Source organism: Vipera ursinii (assembly GCF_947247035.1).
Source record: "Vipera ursinii genome assembly, chromosome: 1".
NCBI classification, from domain to species: Eukaryota; Metazoa; Chordata; class Lepidosauria; order Squamata; family Viperidae; genus Vipera; species Vipera ursinii.
In genome coordinates, this window is record NC_139512.1 from 45,070,872 (window position 1) to 45,086,757 (window position 15,886).

General features: G+C 37.3%; 1 protein-coding gene across 3 annotated transcripts in view; it reads right to left on the reverse strand.

The window, feature by feature from the left end:
* Positions 1-2,964: 2,964 nt before the first annotated feature.
* The window catches only part of FLRT2 (fibronectin leucine rich transmembrane protein 2), a 91,195-nt gene continuing 78,273 nt past the window's right edge, over positions 2,965-15,886 (reverse strand). For all 3 annotated transcript variants that reach the window (XM_083348309.1, XM_083348310.1, XM_083348311.1), the window contains exon 2: positions 2,965-9,765. In XM_083348309.1, the coding sequence (XP_083204435.1) occupies positions 7,381-9,372 (1,992 nt within the window). In that variant the 5' untranslated portion in view covers positions 9,373-9,765 and the 3' untranslated portion in view covers positions 2,965-7,380. The remainder of the gene's footprint in view (positions 9,766-15,886) is intronic.

Below are 15,886 nucleotides of genomic sequence, written 5' to 3' on the forward strand. Positions count from 1 at the left end.
AACTAGTGTTCTTTTTATAAAACTGTTTCAATTTTACAAACACTTGAAGAATAATGCAACTTGTTTCATGGGGCTTAAAAGAGAACCACTACATGTAGAGGTTAATAGCTTAAAATAGATTTTTCAAGGGTCATCTGTGTGTGTGCTTGCAAGATGTTAATTAAAATGCCATCTATTATAGGAAGCCCAATCTGTCCTGCAGTTTCATTTCACATGTGGACATGCCATATTTTATGCTGTATTGCTTTGTTCTTGAATTTCTAGATGGAGGTAAGTCTATTGTAGGGACGTGGTGTGGCTCAGTGGGTTAAGATTCTGAGCTTGTTGATCAGAAGGTCGGCAGTTTGGCGGGTCGAATCCCGAGTGCCGCGTAACAGAGTGAGTGCCTGTTACTCGTCCCAGCTTCTGCCAACCTAGCAGTTCGAAAGCACGTAAAAATGCAAGTAGAAAAATAGGGACCACTACGGTGGGAAGGTAACAGCATTCTGTGCGCCTCTGGCGTCTAGTCATGCCGGCCACATGACCACGGAGACGTCCTCAGACAAGCGGCTCTTCAGCTTTGAAACGGAGATGAGCACCGGCCCCTAGAGTTGGAAACAACTAGCACGCATGTGTGGGGGAACCTTTACCTTTACCTTTAAGTCTATTGTAAGGCTGATGAAAGAGTTGATGTGAGATTTCAGGTGAAGTTCACTGACTGCATTTGCAACCCGATAGTGACCCTGATAAATATGACTCTGTAAGCTCCCATAGGACACTGATGATCTCCCTTTCTATGCAATAGATTCTTCAGTATCTAATTTTCAGTATCATAAGGGCAAAGTACATTTCAGTTTCTAGTAATAGTTAATGGTAATTCTAATCATCCTTGATTACTGGTATTACCCATGTTGGGAACTGGAATCTAATACTACGTAGATACCCAGATGTTCTCTCTCTGGTAAAGCAAATAAAGACCTTTCATGTGAAGAATATCAGCTCACATGGGCCAAGATTTATTCTTGTGTAATTCCTCCTGAAAATCAGTACTTTTCCCATCACCCATTTAATCCTTTCAATTGAGGATTGAACTTGAGATGTTCAGCTTGCAAACAATATGTTCTTTCATCGAATATAAGCCAGCAATCAAGGCAAATACTTATATTACTTTAATTTGTTAACTTTTTCCCCCCACCAAGAAGGCAGTCAGTCAGTTTTGATGACTGGGTGACATATGGATAAATACACAGAAACGCAGGCACACACACACACACAAACACAAATCTTGACATTAATGAACTAGGCAAGATTTGGAATTTCTTAATATGGGATGAGTTTATATTTCAGGTGAACCCTTAGATACCATTTGTTTTTCTAGTAAAAATGGTGGAATATCCATGGATCTTCCTTAGCAGTCTGCTACTAAAAAAAAGGAAACTCAGTTTGTGAGTATGTGGGACACAGAGTTTTCAGGTCACAAAAAGGAGCTGAGAAGTGCACATATATCCTATAGTGTGAGGATCCCCCGCTCCTGTAGTGTGCTTGTATAACCAACAATTGAGACTTTACTTTTATCCTATTTTGAAATAATTCTCTATAGCTTTTCTGAGGGGAGCATTGAGCTGCAATATGATTTTGGTAGTGCAGTGGTTAGAAAGCAGTATTGCAGGCTAACTCTGTCCACAGCCAGGAGTTCGATCCTGAAAGGGCTCAAGGTTGATTCAGCCTTCCATCCTTCTGAAGTCAGTAAAATGAAGACCCAGATTGTTGAAGCCAATATGCTGTCTCTGTAAACTGCTCAGAGTAACAGTACATAAGTCTAAGTGCTATTGCTAGTTAGGAATAAACTTGTTATGCTCAACCACCCTGCACATTCTTATGGACCTCAGGAGGGAATGGGCAAATTAAAGGCAATGAAGAAATCTCTTCTTTGGATGAAGGACATACTCAGAATTTGCAGGAATTATTCTAGGAACTACAGACAAACGGGGCATAAGACTTAGCAACATGAAACCCACAAATACATTCTCTTAATGTCCAAAAGTTGTGCAAAACTTTCAGAAGACTGCTTATGAACCCATCGGAGCCTATACAAAACATTTCTACTCACTTCCTTAATGCAACTACAACAGTAAGGTTAAGTGAGTTTGCAGGCCCTAACACATGGAAACAACTGAGATCAGCTTCCAGAACAGCAATCCAAGCTTGGAAAAAAGAGGTGGGGGCATTCAAAGCTTAGGATGTTTTTTGAGTAGTCTCTGTCTTCCACTTTCCAAATTGCTATTGCAATCATAAAGAACAATGTGAAATAAATAGCCTTAAAATTAGCTTGTCAGCAAAGCAATGCTATTAGGGGGAATAGCAAAAAAAACCACATAGTTCTTTTATTTCTAGCATATTTTTTTAAAAAAATGTGAGTTGCATTTTTATTATTTTCATTCTCTGAAATGTTGTTGAAAGTGTAGTGCAGTGTTGCAAACTGGTGTTTTGCTAGCTTGAGTTGAAGTCCACACATTTAAAGTTGCCAACTTTGAAAAACACTACTAGTATACAAAGATGAGGCCTCTTAATGATTACTGGCTGTTATTTTTTATTGACCTTTAGTACTAAAATGAATTCTTTTCCTATCTGCAAAACAAGAAAGCACCAGAAGGCAGAGCATCGTGATGTTGGAGGTGGAACTAACAACACAGTCCTACTTTTCTTCCTGACATTTTCTGGCTGCACAGAATACTTCTAAAGAAAGATTTTACAGTGGGATACTACAGCAGATATCTGCAACTTAATAAGTTATGCAATATTGGATTCACAATTTTTTTAAGTTGGGGTGGCATCATGCCTTAAAGCTATTGATCCCACATTGCTTACCTTCTGAGATTATGTGGGATTTGTAAGAAGCTCTTGGTACATACAAGATACTTTAAATTTAATGCAAATATATATATATATTTGCATTATCCCATTCAGCTACCAGAGTTAATACATGCTTTTAAGCATCATTCCAAAAAGATTAGCTATTGTATATGTGAAAAACAGCCAGCTACTTTGTCATCAGAATTAGTTTCTAATCTCCAGATCTCATATGCATGATAATTTACTTTGTTTTCCCCATTAATAGTATCACAAAAATTTTAATATAACTTCCCTATTCAGTTATCTATATAAAATACTGTATCATTTTATTTTGGGGAAATTCTTTTATACCCTTGAAAAATAATGAAGACACAAAATCACTATTTAGTGATGCTTTAACAAATGCTATTCACTTGCATATCAAAGTTTTGTGAGATGCATACATTTCTCTGCAATCATTAGTGCTTTATTCATTTATAAGATCTGAGCAAATTTTATCCAGGTCAAACAAACTCATGGGAACAGGGAGAAATCTTTAATGTTATTATTAGCTATCTAGTCTCTTATTTTCTTGTGAAACTGTGATTTTGCATGACATTAGATAGGTATCCTAAAATGATTTACTTCATGGAAAATAGAAGTTAATTCTGTATAATGGCTCAAATACCAACAGTCAAATCCACTGCTTTTAGAAAGAATCATATGCTTTTCTTTTATATACCTGTTCCTTTGCAGGAAAAACACCCCAACTATATAACTATTTGAAATTTGGCCAAGTTATTCCCCACCATTGACATTTCTATAATTCCACGAAATTCCTCATAATGTTCTTTTCCTGCTGAAAAAGTTGCAGTCATTTCTTTTTCCAATATGGGACAATGAAGCACCCATTTTTTCTTTACAGTCAACCAAACCAAGTTGTAGTAGACTTTCTTTGGAATGATCCAACTAGATCAGGGCAATTTTGGGATTGTGAAATGGACTCTCAAACCACACTAAGTGGTATTGACACTGCTAGCTCGCCACCAAATCTTTCAAATCTTATTGCTTGTCAATTTTCTACACAGAATAGCTGTCTTTAACAAAGTATTAAATGTCCAAAGCCATTAAGTTATGCACCATCATGAACCTAACTTGAAGATAAAACAGTAAATGTATCCAGGACATTTTTTTAAATAGTTGATAAAATCAACCCTGATATTTTTAAATTGTTGTTATAAGTCTCCTTAACTAGGTTTACACAACATTTGATTAACCTAAAACAGATAGATTGAAAATGATAGCTTTTAATTCAGAAAGTGGTAGGAAACTCAACTTTTGACTTAGCATGTTTCTTAAGTTTTAGCCATCTTAAAGTCTCATTGTTTGGCTTGCACATGCTGTATAAACCAGTAATTTTGCTTGGTTACATATACCTCCAATCATCCATTATCTTATGAAAAGTAGAACTAGCAAGAGTTCAAAGGGAAGGAACCAACTGAAAATTGCTCATAGAAGCACTAGGAAGATACCATATGCAAGTTGAAAAATGATTTGGTTAAGAGCTCGTTGTAAAATGTTCATTTGGAATAAGCCATAGCTTTCTTGAATGGTGTTCTGCTTAATGATGGTTATGCTTTCTGAACAGAATGAAACCAGCTCATGTTTCAAAGATGAGACAAAGAATTTCTTTCTTTGGGTGCAAAAATCACAGTACTCCTGACAAGACATCAATCTCCAGAATGCAAAGGAAAAGGTGAAACCCTGTCAAAAATCACTAGAATGAAACAGGTTCAACCCTGATGGCATTGATGAACATCAGATTTACTTTCTTTTGTTCATGTAAATGACTGCCATATATATTGCAACACAGATACAAGGTCTACTGTTTGGACTCTCCATTTTATTATTGATAAGATAGTGTGTGTATGTGTGTGTTGCTTAGGCTCATGATATAGAAAAACAACTAGAAAACAACTAGATTAGACAAAAAAAGCCTATTTAGTCTATCATCATATTTCTCATCAAGTACATGATTCTGAGTAGAAGAAAATAAGAATTACAGCTGTTACTCTTAGCAACTGAAATTCAGAGGCATTCTTTATGCTGGAAGTAAGATTTAGCCTTATGCTCTATAAAGGAATTCAGTTTGGAGGACATTCCATTATCTTGCATATGCAAAGAATTAGTTTCATTTAACTGCTGTGAAGTTACCCCTGTTCCACTTGGATGACATCCTGCTTGCAGGAAAGCCTTTTCTTCCTATCTTTTTTCATAGATCTCTGCGTGTCTTCTTAATGTTTAAACAATATCTTCTCTCAACAAACAGCTAATTCAGTCAAAAGCAAAAACAAAAACAACAGAAAAAAACATAATAATTCCCTAGCTAAAATTATACATTTGAAACCATATGCAATCTTTTAGTTAGCAACCTTCAGCAACTACACTGATACAGTATCCATACAGGTTGCCTAAAATACCAATGGAAATTCTTATATTATTGAAATCTGATTGCAAAATGAACAATTCCTTTAGGGAATTATTGGACTCCGCTATCATACAAAGTCATGATCCAACTGACTGTTGTTAAACATTAATATAATTATAGGTGTGTTTTGTGATTAATAACAGATTAGGTAAACTGAGAAGGCATACTGACCACGGTTCTTATTTCCATACCTTAAATCATCCTTTTTTCAAAGGTGATTTTGGGTTAGCCTTTAATTGAAGGATATATTACTGAGATGAATAATTTTGTAGGTCATTTCTGATTATTAGAAAACAGTTCGAAGCCTCTTTTTCAAATAAATATGATTGTGGAGTAGGAGGAGGAGAAGTAGCTTTTTTTAAAAAAAATGAATGAGTTGATAATTGTGCTTAATTCTCAAGAATTCTGCATATGAATTTAATTAGATTAAAAAATAAGAGAAGAGTGTAAGGGAAGGCCACACTAGTTTATTGATTAAAATAAATAAAAAAATCAAATCAAATATGGGTAGTATAGTCCAGCCTTCTCCAACCTGGTACTCTCTACATTTAGTGGACTACAATTCCATAATCTTAGCCAACATCATTTCCCCTGGCTAATATCCAACTCATGCCAGTATATGAAACCATCAGTCATGTCCTCAACTTCATGCAGAGACTACATATGGGGAGAGTGGAGAGTTAACTAATCTACCATCAGTGGATCTTTGCCTAATGCTAAGAGCTGCACTAGGTTCTCCATGCAATAACATATGATCTTCCATATGATGCACTGGAAATTCTTCTTCTTCTATCACTAAAGGGGTGGGTTTTCTTTTTGTCATGTTTCCATATTAATAGAACTGTACAGCTTAGAATCCCAGGTAGTCCTTTTGCAAAGGTACAAAACTGAGCAAAATAATCTGGAAGGGAACCAGATAAAGTTAAGGACATTTCTCCCTAACTGAAATAATGCAAGTTATACATTTGGCAAAATCAGTTTGGCAAGTAATTGTAAAGGGGTGTGCAAGACTGCAAAGTCAATGAAGAAGCCAGATTTACTCAGCAATCATGTTACTGTCTTAACAACTGCTGTGATTCACTTAAGAACAGTGGCAAGGAAGGTTGTAAAGTGGGATAAAATTCACTTAACTGAAATTTTGGGTCCAGTTGTGGTTATACGTTGAGGACTACCTGTAGAATGTAAGTATTGATTGTATTCTGCCAAAGGTCTATCTGGATTGCTAATAAAACTTTTGAAATTTATGACTTAATGTGATTTCACTGGGAATTCAAAAATGCATTTCTGGAGAAAACAAAGTCTAGATGCAGTTTATTTATTTTTTTATAAGGCTGGTCAGAAAACGTTCCCAATTTGATGAGAATTTAATAACAAATGCCTTATCACCTTTTCTGAGAAGAAATGAACAAGTGATATATTTTTTGAAAAAAAGCATTAACAAAATGAAGGATACAGGTTTGTTAAGCCTGATATCCAGGAAGTTCCTAGTTTTAGTCACTGGCTAAAGGGAGCTAAAGGGACAGAGGCGTACAAAGTGGCCAATCTAATTTTTACAAATTACGCTTTTTAAAATCACCAATGAGGTTAAATTATTTTCCTGTCATGTAATACTGCTTAGGCATTCCTAAAGTTTCCTCTTGTAATACAAACTTATCTTAAACTAATAGATATATGAGCCAAAATCCCCCAAACAGCTCCAAAATCAAAGTATTGAATGTTTGAAGAATGAGGCATTTTGTTTTGTATTTCCTTTGCCATGGCATTGGGTTCTTATTGTACAACCCTGTACAGTACTTCTTCAATATATATATATTTATATATATATTTATATATATTTAAAGATTTAAAAAGCAAAAAGTTACAAAACTGTTTGCAATTAACTTGAAATAGAAAAGATAGCACTTTTTTAAATCCCATTATATAGTACACCATATAAATTACAGAGTATTCAAATGCACAAATGCATTTGTGTAACATTTATCAAATGTAATTTTTGTTGATTTGTGTGTGAGTAGATTAATTTTGCTTGTTCCCTCTGGGTTTTTGCCTGTGGTAATATTGCCTCACCACATACCTCACTATCACGTATGACAGTGTTCCAGGTCTGAGACACTGCTGTTGCAATATCGCATATTGTTGGGGATGTGGCAGTCTGTGTAGTTAATGCCCCCATTTGGGGTATATATAGGCTGCAATCTGAAATCTCCTTTAAGGAGCTGATCATTATTTAAGGAGACAATCTGAAAGCTGGTTTCTGTCATCTCCAGGATGGAGTTGTCCTTCTTGGTTCCTGCCTCACAGTAGTCATCTTTCCGTCGCCCACGGTTGTATTTCCACTTCTGAGAGGTGTAGCGTCCTTTTTTGTGCATGTGCCAGCAGAAGATACTAAGCAGAACTACTAGCACAAATACAACAGCCCCCCCAATTAAGCCTGCTAACAGAAATGGAGAACCAAGGCTATGAGAAGTTGTCTGTTCATGGCTAGAAGCTGAGTTGCTTCCATTATTCAATAGGGAAGCCTTTGTTGTGCCTTCTGAGCACACAGTGTCCTCACCAATGCGGTAATTATTAAAATCATCCAAGGGAACCAAACAAATCCGGTATGTGGATTTGGGCTCTAAATTTGTCAAGCTGATGTTCTGCCTCTTATCAGTAACTATCCGTTCCTGAATAATGCCTCCTTCCAGACTATGACCCATTTTAACCCAGGTAAGCTTGTAGGCCATCACATTAAAGAAGGAATGCCAGCTCACTTGGATGCAAGTGCCATTCACAACATGGATAAACAGCTGAAATCGTTCAACAGTGGGAAGGGTCATTTTTTCTTCATCATTCCTCTCAGGCACAATGGGGAGTGTGGTTATAGTAGGGGCAAGAAGAATGTTTGTTTGTTTGTTACTTGGGGTTAAGTATGATGAAGTAGGGACCATCATGGTTGGCAAAGATGTTGTGGGAATATGAGTAACAAATGATACATCTGGGATAGTTGTGGGGCATGACAACATGTTCATGTTGAGTTCCCTGACAGCCATACCTCGGACTTGTTCTGGTCCCTGACACATGAATCCTCGGACATTGATGGAGGAAGGAATTAATTTCAGCCATTCAGTAACCCATTTAATACTACAATCACATAGCCAGGGATTATTCCTTGCTGTCAGTTGCTTCAGGCTGTGAAGATTGTCAAAGACACCTTTAGACAGCATCCGAAGTTGATTGTTGGAAATATCAAGTCGTTCCAGGCGATGAAGATTTGAAAAGGCTGAAAGTGGTATGTTTGATATCTGGTTGTCCTGTAAATAAAGCCTAAGTAGATTTGTACCTGGAAGATCGGGAGGTGGGTATGTCAATGAATTCCTTATTATAGAGAATTCCTTAAGTTTGGATAAATGGCTGAAAGTGCCATCTGCAATTCCTTTATTTGTAAGGAGATTACCATCCACTATAAGACGTTCCAAACTTGTGAGATTCTGAAAGGCCATGTCTGATATGATGGCAATTCGATTTTCATCCACTCGTAGTTCTTGTAAGTCCATTGGAAGGCCAACTGGTACACTGCTTAAGTGATTCTTGGATAAGAACAGAAGCTTGAGGCTAACAGCTTCCCGGAATGCCCCATCCTCAACTCCAACAGTAGAGATAGAATTATCATCCAGATGAAGCTCTTCTAATTTCAAGAGTTGTGCCAGAGCAGCCCGAGAAATGGTCTGGATGTTGTTTTCTTGCAGGTGGAGAACCCTGACATTCCTGGGGAGATTCATAGGGAACTCATCTAGCTGGTTGCCATACAGGTAGACTGTGTGCACAGACTGGACATTGTGAAGTTCTGCAGGAAATCCAGCATTGTTAATTTGGTTATTGTGGAGGTAGAGTATGGTTACACCCTCCGGTATTCCAAGAGGCACTGAGGTCAAACTTCGTTCATTACAATAGACAAAGTTTCGGTCGCAACGACATACACTTGGACAGGCCAGCGCTTTGGAAAACTGCACATACAATCCCAGAAAAAAAACAAGCCAGGATTTCAAGAAAGCATACCTGTCCATGGGCCACATTCTAGTCCACGGGCCCATTTCTAACTGAAGAAAGAAGGGAGAGTTGAAGAAAAAAAAAGAAATAAAATAAAATAGATGTTGTGTTTTGTCCTCTGTGCAGATGTTATATTCCTAGAAACTAAATGCAAAATAATCCTTATATAATTGGACTGTCCTTCAGTCTGCTTCTGAAAATCACTGTGCTGTTAGCCAGGTTTACACATTTTGATGCCTTCCTCCATGTATGCTAAATGGAAGAGTAACTATGTTCTATATAGAAGGCCAATCCTCAGTGTGAAGTTCCAAACGTTGACAGGAGACAGGGTGGTTGGATTAACTTTTCCTTTCACTCTGGCATTAGTAGTGAAAGTGCACTCAGGTTCCTTCTGTCTAAAAGGCATTCATTTCAGCTTTAAGCTGGATTTGAGAAATCTGTTGAGAGAGAAGAGGGAAGAGATAATAAAAAAGGCTGCATTGTTTTGTTAGTTAACAAACATTCTGTGAAGACAAGTTCATTAATGGTGTGAATTGGTAACATAAATAAACCAGACCACATTCATAAATAATTCAAACTAACAATTCAAACTAAACAGAAAAATCAACTGGGAAATGAGAATGAGTAATGGGTTCCTATGATGTGGGCATGACAATGAATCAGGTGCAACAGTGACTAGTAGAAACAAGAGAAAAATCAAGCTAGGAATAGGAATATATATATATGTTTTCTGAGGTTTTCACGGGTGCTTGTATGTAGATCTTTGGTCATTCGGTTTTTTTCCCCACGTAGAATTGATCAGGGCAACATTTCAACGAAATCTCATCTGTCACCACAAACACGGAGCCGAACCAAAGCAGCACAACTCACCAGTTCAGGTCTAAGGCTGGCAGCTGAGACCAGCCCATCCACTCAAAACACATCCCCACCCAATCAGAACACAGCCCCCATTCAAAACACACTCCCACCCAATCAGAACACAGCTAACCCCCCACCCAATCAGAGCACACCTACACCCACAGACCACACCCCCTCTGGCAGTTTAAAAAAGAAGAAAAAACAGCCACTACCATACACTTCTCCCAGAAGAACGAAGCTGAAGCCACCAGCCTGAGGATGACGGATGAGATTTCGTAGAAATGTTGCCCTGATACCTCCAATTCTACGTGGGGAAAAAACCGAATGACCAAAGATATATATATATTTCCTGTTTCAGCCTAACCCAAGGCCTTTAATTCTTTGTCAGCAATCCAAAAAATTTACATATATATATATATATATATATATATATATATATATATATATATATATATATATATATATATAAACATCAGAAAAGCAGTGTGTTTACTGAATACTTGTCCAACAGCCTATCATTTAGGAGTAAATCTGTGTTGTTGTCATATGTTTTGCTAGTACAAAAGGAGAGTTATTTTCTGATATTTGATTAGACATATTAGTATTACAGCTTCCCCTGCCCCATTGTTCTGGGGAATACAATTTGTTTCTATTACTACAAAAGTAGAAAAGTAAAACCTTGGTTTCATTATATTAAAAGGCATTTACTCCAATATCCACTCTCAACTTATACCTATCTGATAGTATAGGTTGGCCTGGTAATCAGGACAGTGACAAAAAGATCTGAGCAAAAAATACAGTACAACCAAATATATTATCAGAGGAAAAAAGGGTGAAGATCTTTTTTTTTAAAAAAAAATGTAGCGAGGCAAAAGCCTAAACCAATGAAAATATAAAGTAGATAAGGTTATGCGAAGCTAAGCAGCATGATGGCCTAGAAGTTGAAGACTCTAGCCTCTCACTCAAGAGAGTTCAATCCTAGACAGCAACAGATGTTTCTCCATCAGGGCGCATAGAGAAAATATCTGCTGCAAATTCCATTTAGGCGTCAGGAAGGGTAAACGCTGACTCCATTCAGTTGTCCCAACCCCACCCTCAAGCAAGGGATTACAGGGTCATAAAAATAAAAACAAAGGTTATGTGAAGCTGAACGGAATATAGACAATTTCTCCCACTTATGACTTTGAGGGATGTAATTCAAGATCTTTTAATATTATTCAGATAATTGTTTCTATTAAGACGACTGCTAAATTTCAAGTCTTCCAAACACCTTCCTGAATTTCTCATGTTAGTTTGTCTCTTTACATCCATTTTATATAGCATCACTAAATCAAAGGTCATGCTCCCTGAGATTGTATTTCAGAAAGCACCTCCACATCAATCTTATAGATAGAGAGCTTTTTCATTGGATGGGTGGCAAAAGCTATGATAGTTTAAACTTTTATTAAAGCAGCAAGGATAACAGCAGTAATTTTATACCACAAAAAAGCTTATGCTAGACTTCTTTGCAATAAGGTTTCTGTGTGAATGCACAAAGCTAGAGGTCACAAAATTAAGGCACTAGGAATCAACACTGCAATCTGCAGAGTTTGGGGAACATTTTCCTGCACTGTTAGGTTTTCCATTACATGTCAAATAGTCTTTAATTTTGCTTTCTCTTTCTGGCTGTATCCATTACTTAAATTTAAAAATATTTTTTTAGTTCCTTAAAACATGCTGATAAAGATTTTATTCAAGATTATTTACCATTTAGTTATGGACTAATAATTTCTATTTTTTATATATTTTGCATATTTAATAGTTAACACTGTATAACAATTAATTTATTTAAGTGAAATGCTGAGCAAAATGTTACACAAATTTAACTCCCAGTTTCTCTCGTGTTTTAAAAAGGCAATATAGGCAAACTATATTGGATGGGGGGAATGTAAGCATTATCTACCTATATATGTAGGCATGGGCATATAAAAAAGTATATATACCAAAGGGAAACCTTACAGCCTATATCTTGCTTATTACAGCTCACAATACTATGTAACACTTAAATACTGATCTTACATAGATTTAGAAGTTTGTTACATATAACAAATAGAGAAAATTATATGAAAATCTTTTAACTTCAAAATTAAAACTGCTATGAAGACAATCTGGATACAAGAAAGAAAATTCACTCCTTTCTCCAATTTGCTATACTTGCACAAACCCAGCAGACTGCCACTAACAGAATAAAATTATTCTGCTTTTGCCTCACATTCCCACATTGTGTACAGCATAATGTAATAGTTGTTATGTTGGACATGGGAGGACAAACTTTAAGCTGATTTTAGCCATATGGCTTATGTGATGATTTTCATTACCTTTCAGTCAAACCTAACATTTTTGTTTGTTGGATTGAGTGATGACGAAAGAGAGAAAGTTCTATTTGTATTGCTTTGAGGATCTACAAATTAATATTATCCATGTAATGTAGTGACATATATGTGCCCAGACATTAACACACATGTGCATGTGCTGCACACATGTGCGTGCACACACAAACACATACACAGAGTTCAAATTCTGAAAATAAATCAGCAAATTCAATATTATGGACTGAGATAACACATCAGATGCCCTCAATGTATTTTTGGTAAGATGAAACTCAATAAGAAAGCAAGTGATATCCTATATTTCAGTTGTCCCTCAAATGTCAGAAAGTGGGTGGGTATAGAGAGGAACAGTATGTTCATACACAAAAACCAGGGGAGCATTTCTCTTTTGCCTTCAAATTTCTAAAAATCTCACTGCAATCTGGAGTAGTTTAACCACATGATCTTATGATATTAAAACTTACATCATTGTCTGATGCTAGGAGGCAAGACTATAAAGATGATTCACCTTCTCCTTGTTCGTATCCCTCTTGACACAATTTTAATTACACCTGTCTTTCTGCCTCATTTACTAATGGAGTTCAGAATTAGAAATGGAACAAGCCAAAGCCGTAGGCATGAGATGGAAAAGGCAAATTGATGAATGAGAAAAGGGAGATGAGGGTTGAACACAGGGGAAATGTGGTAAGTGGAAGAAGGACTAATAACCAGCACATTATAGCTTTACTGTGCATGTGTCCACTGTCAGCCTGATCAATGGCTGCATTGTTTCCATCTGCAATTTCCTTTGTCAACCGAGCATTCCTCAGGACAAAAGCTGCATCATCCACTGTATTTATAAAAGCAAGTCAGAGAAATAAATACACAGGAGAAAAATAGTTATTCAGTGCCAAGAGTGGAAAAGATTAGTCAATATAGATCTATAATAACAAACTAAGAATAAGCAGTAAGATATAGCGGAGCCTGTTTGATTTCAAATTAGCACAATATATGAATCCAGCCATTCTGGGTAGTAAATCCCCCAGTATAGCATTTAGTATTACATTTATATCTGGCCATTACAGTTATTTAAAAGCTATGGGTAAAACAAACTATGGCTTTGCATAATGTGTGAACTAAAACCTGTATCTGAAACAAACAGTCACCATGGATATTTATTTATTTTTTTTTTTTATTGAAAAGTTTTAAAAAATACAATTTTCCTTTAAGAAACCCCCCTTCCCCCTCCCTCCTCCCCTCCCTACCTCCCCCCTATCTCCCCCCCTCCCCCTCTCCCTCCTCCCTCCCCTGCCTCCCCCCCTCTACTTCCCCTCCTCCCCCCCTCCCCCCCTCCGACTTCCCAGAGCAAAATACAAGGTATATATCTAAAAAGCAATCATAAACAATCATATACTAACCATTATAAACTCTAAAATCCATCACTCTCTAGCTTATATAGAGTAAACCAATCCTTAACAATACTAAATATATATAAAAAACTAAAATAAAAGAAAACTAGCATCATTCCCATCTATGTTCTTCCACCTTTCCCTATTACCTAAACATATTCTCATTTACACATCACAAACACCTATCCCTATTAACCTCTCTAGCCAAAATAGACTATAATAGATAGTTCTTACACAAATTAACCCGCATTAACCCACAAAACTTTCTTCCTCTTCCTCTGTAATAAATTGTCCATTAATTCCAAATTAAAGATTCTGTTACCATACATATCATCCCAAAACTTTTAAAAACACAACTACCACTTGTCTATAAGTATATTGTGGAAGTTCCATAGATTTCTGCTGGTCTTATTTTTTTGTCTTTTTTGAGCGTTTTAAGGCAGCGCGCGTCACCCTCTGTTCTCTAATATCATCCAAAAGAGTTGCAGCTTGAACTCCTCCTGTACCCTTCTCGTCTATCTGTCCATCTTCATCCTCTTGATGTTCTCCTTCTCCAGATCCCTCTGCAGCTTCCAGAAGTGTTGATGGGGTTACATTTAAAACATTGTTGTAAAAGTCATGCGCTTGTTTCACATTACCCAAACAGTACCTTTTGCCATCATACATGAAGCTCAACCCAGCTGGGATCTCCCATCTGAACCTTATATCTCTTTGCTTAAGCTCTTGCACAAGAAAAATAAAATCCTTCCTTCTCTTTAAAATCTTTGGAGGAATTTCTTTTAGAACCAAAACTTCTTGACCAGCAATCACAACTTTGGTATCATAGGCAGCTTGTATAACTTCATCTCTAACTTCCCTTTTTACAAAATAAACCACCACATCTCTAGGCAACTTTCTCTGTTTAGCAATCCACGAATTCACACGAAACACTTTGTCCATACCTTGTTTTATTTCAGATGCTGGATGATTCAATACCCCCTCAAAAGCCTCAGAAACCAGCTGCTTTAAATCTTCCTTAATATTCTCTTTTAGGCCTCTAATTCTCACAGCAAACTGCATCTGGTAAAATTGGGCCAGACTCTGTTCACAATCCATTTTGTCTTTTAAATCTTCAATTTCCAAAACTTTTGCTTCTAATATAGCATTCTTTTGAGTCAAGTCTTGCACTTGGTCATCCAGCACCTCCACACATTTAGCAACTTTATGCACTGAGGACAAAATGTCTGCTTTCATCTCTCTAAGTTTCTGTTCCATCCTTTCTTCCATTCTCTGCTCCAATTTCTCCAATTTCTCCTCCATCTGTGCAAATTTAGCACCCATTGACTCCAGAATTAACTGGGTATGTTTTTCAAGATCCTTCGAAGTCAATACATCAGGAGAATGCAACGCCTGCAGTAATGATTGTTGTTGCACCGGAGAATTTCCAGCACTCCGAAAAGTTCTAGGGGGAGGTTTAGCCGCCATCTTTTACTTACAATTGTGACGCACTTTCACTTTAAGTTTTAAGCAAAGTCCATCAAGCTTGAGAGTAAAATAAAATAATCTTCTTCATCTCTTCATCTTTCCCTCTTGTACTGCTCTGCCTGCTCTTTTCCTTTCATAGTCTCTCCTTCAAGCAGGGATGGTCGCAGACGCCTGGCTCTGCTCCATAAAATCCGGAGCAGAGACGCTAGTCAGCTGGGAGCAGCCCAGGCTACGGGGGAGTTCAATCCTTCAGCCGCCCAAGCTCCAAGCTCAGGCGGCCCCGGAGAACTCAACCCCCACCTGGGGGCTCACCCCCTCCTCTTCTCCCGAGGAGGGGGCTTCAAATTCGCCCGAACAGCTGATCGGCGCTGTTTCGGGCGAAAAATCACACAGCTGAGCTGCGGGCAGCCCGGGAAGGCTGTCTCCGGTGCCGCGGAGCCACCGGAAGTCTCACCATGGATATTTAGTGAGGGAAAGTC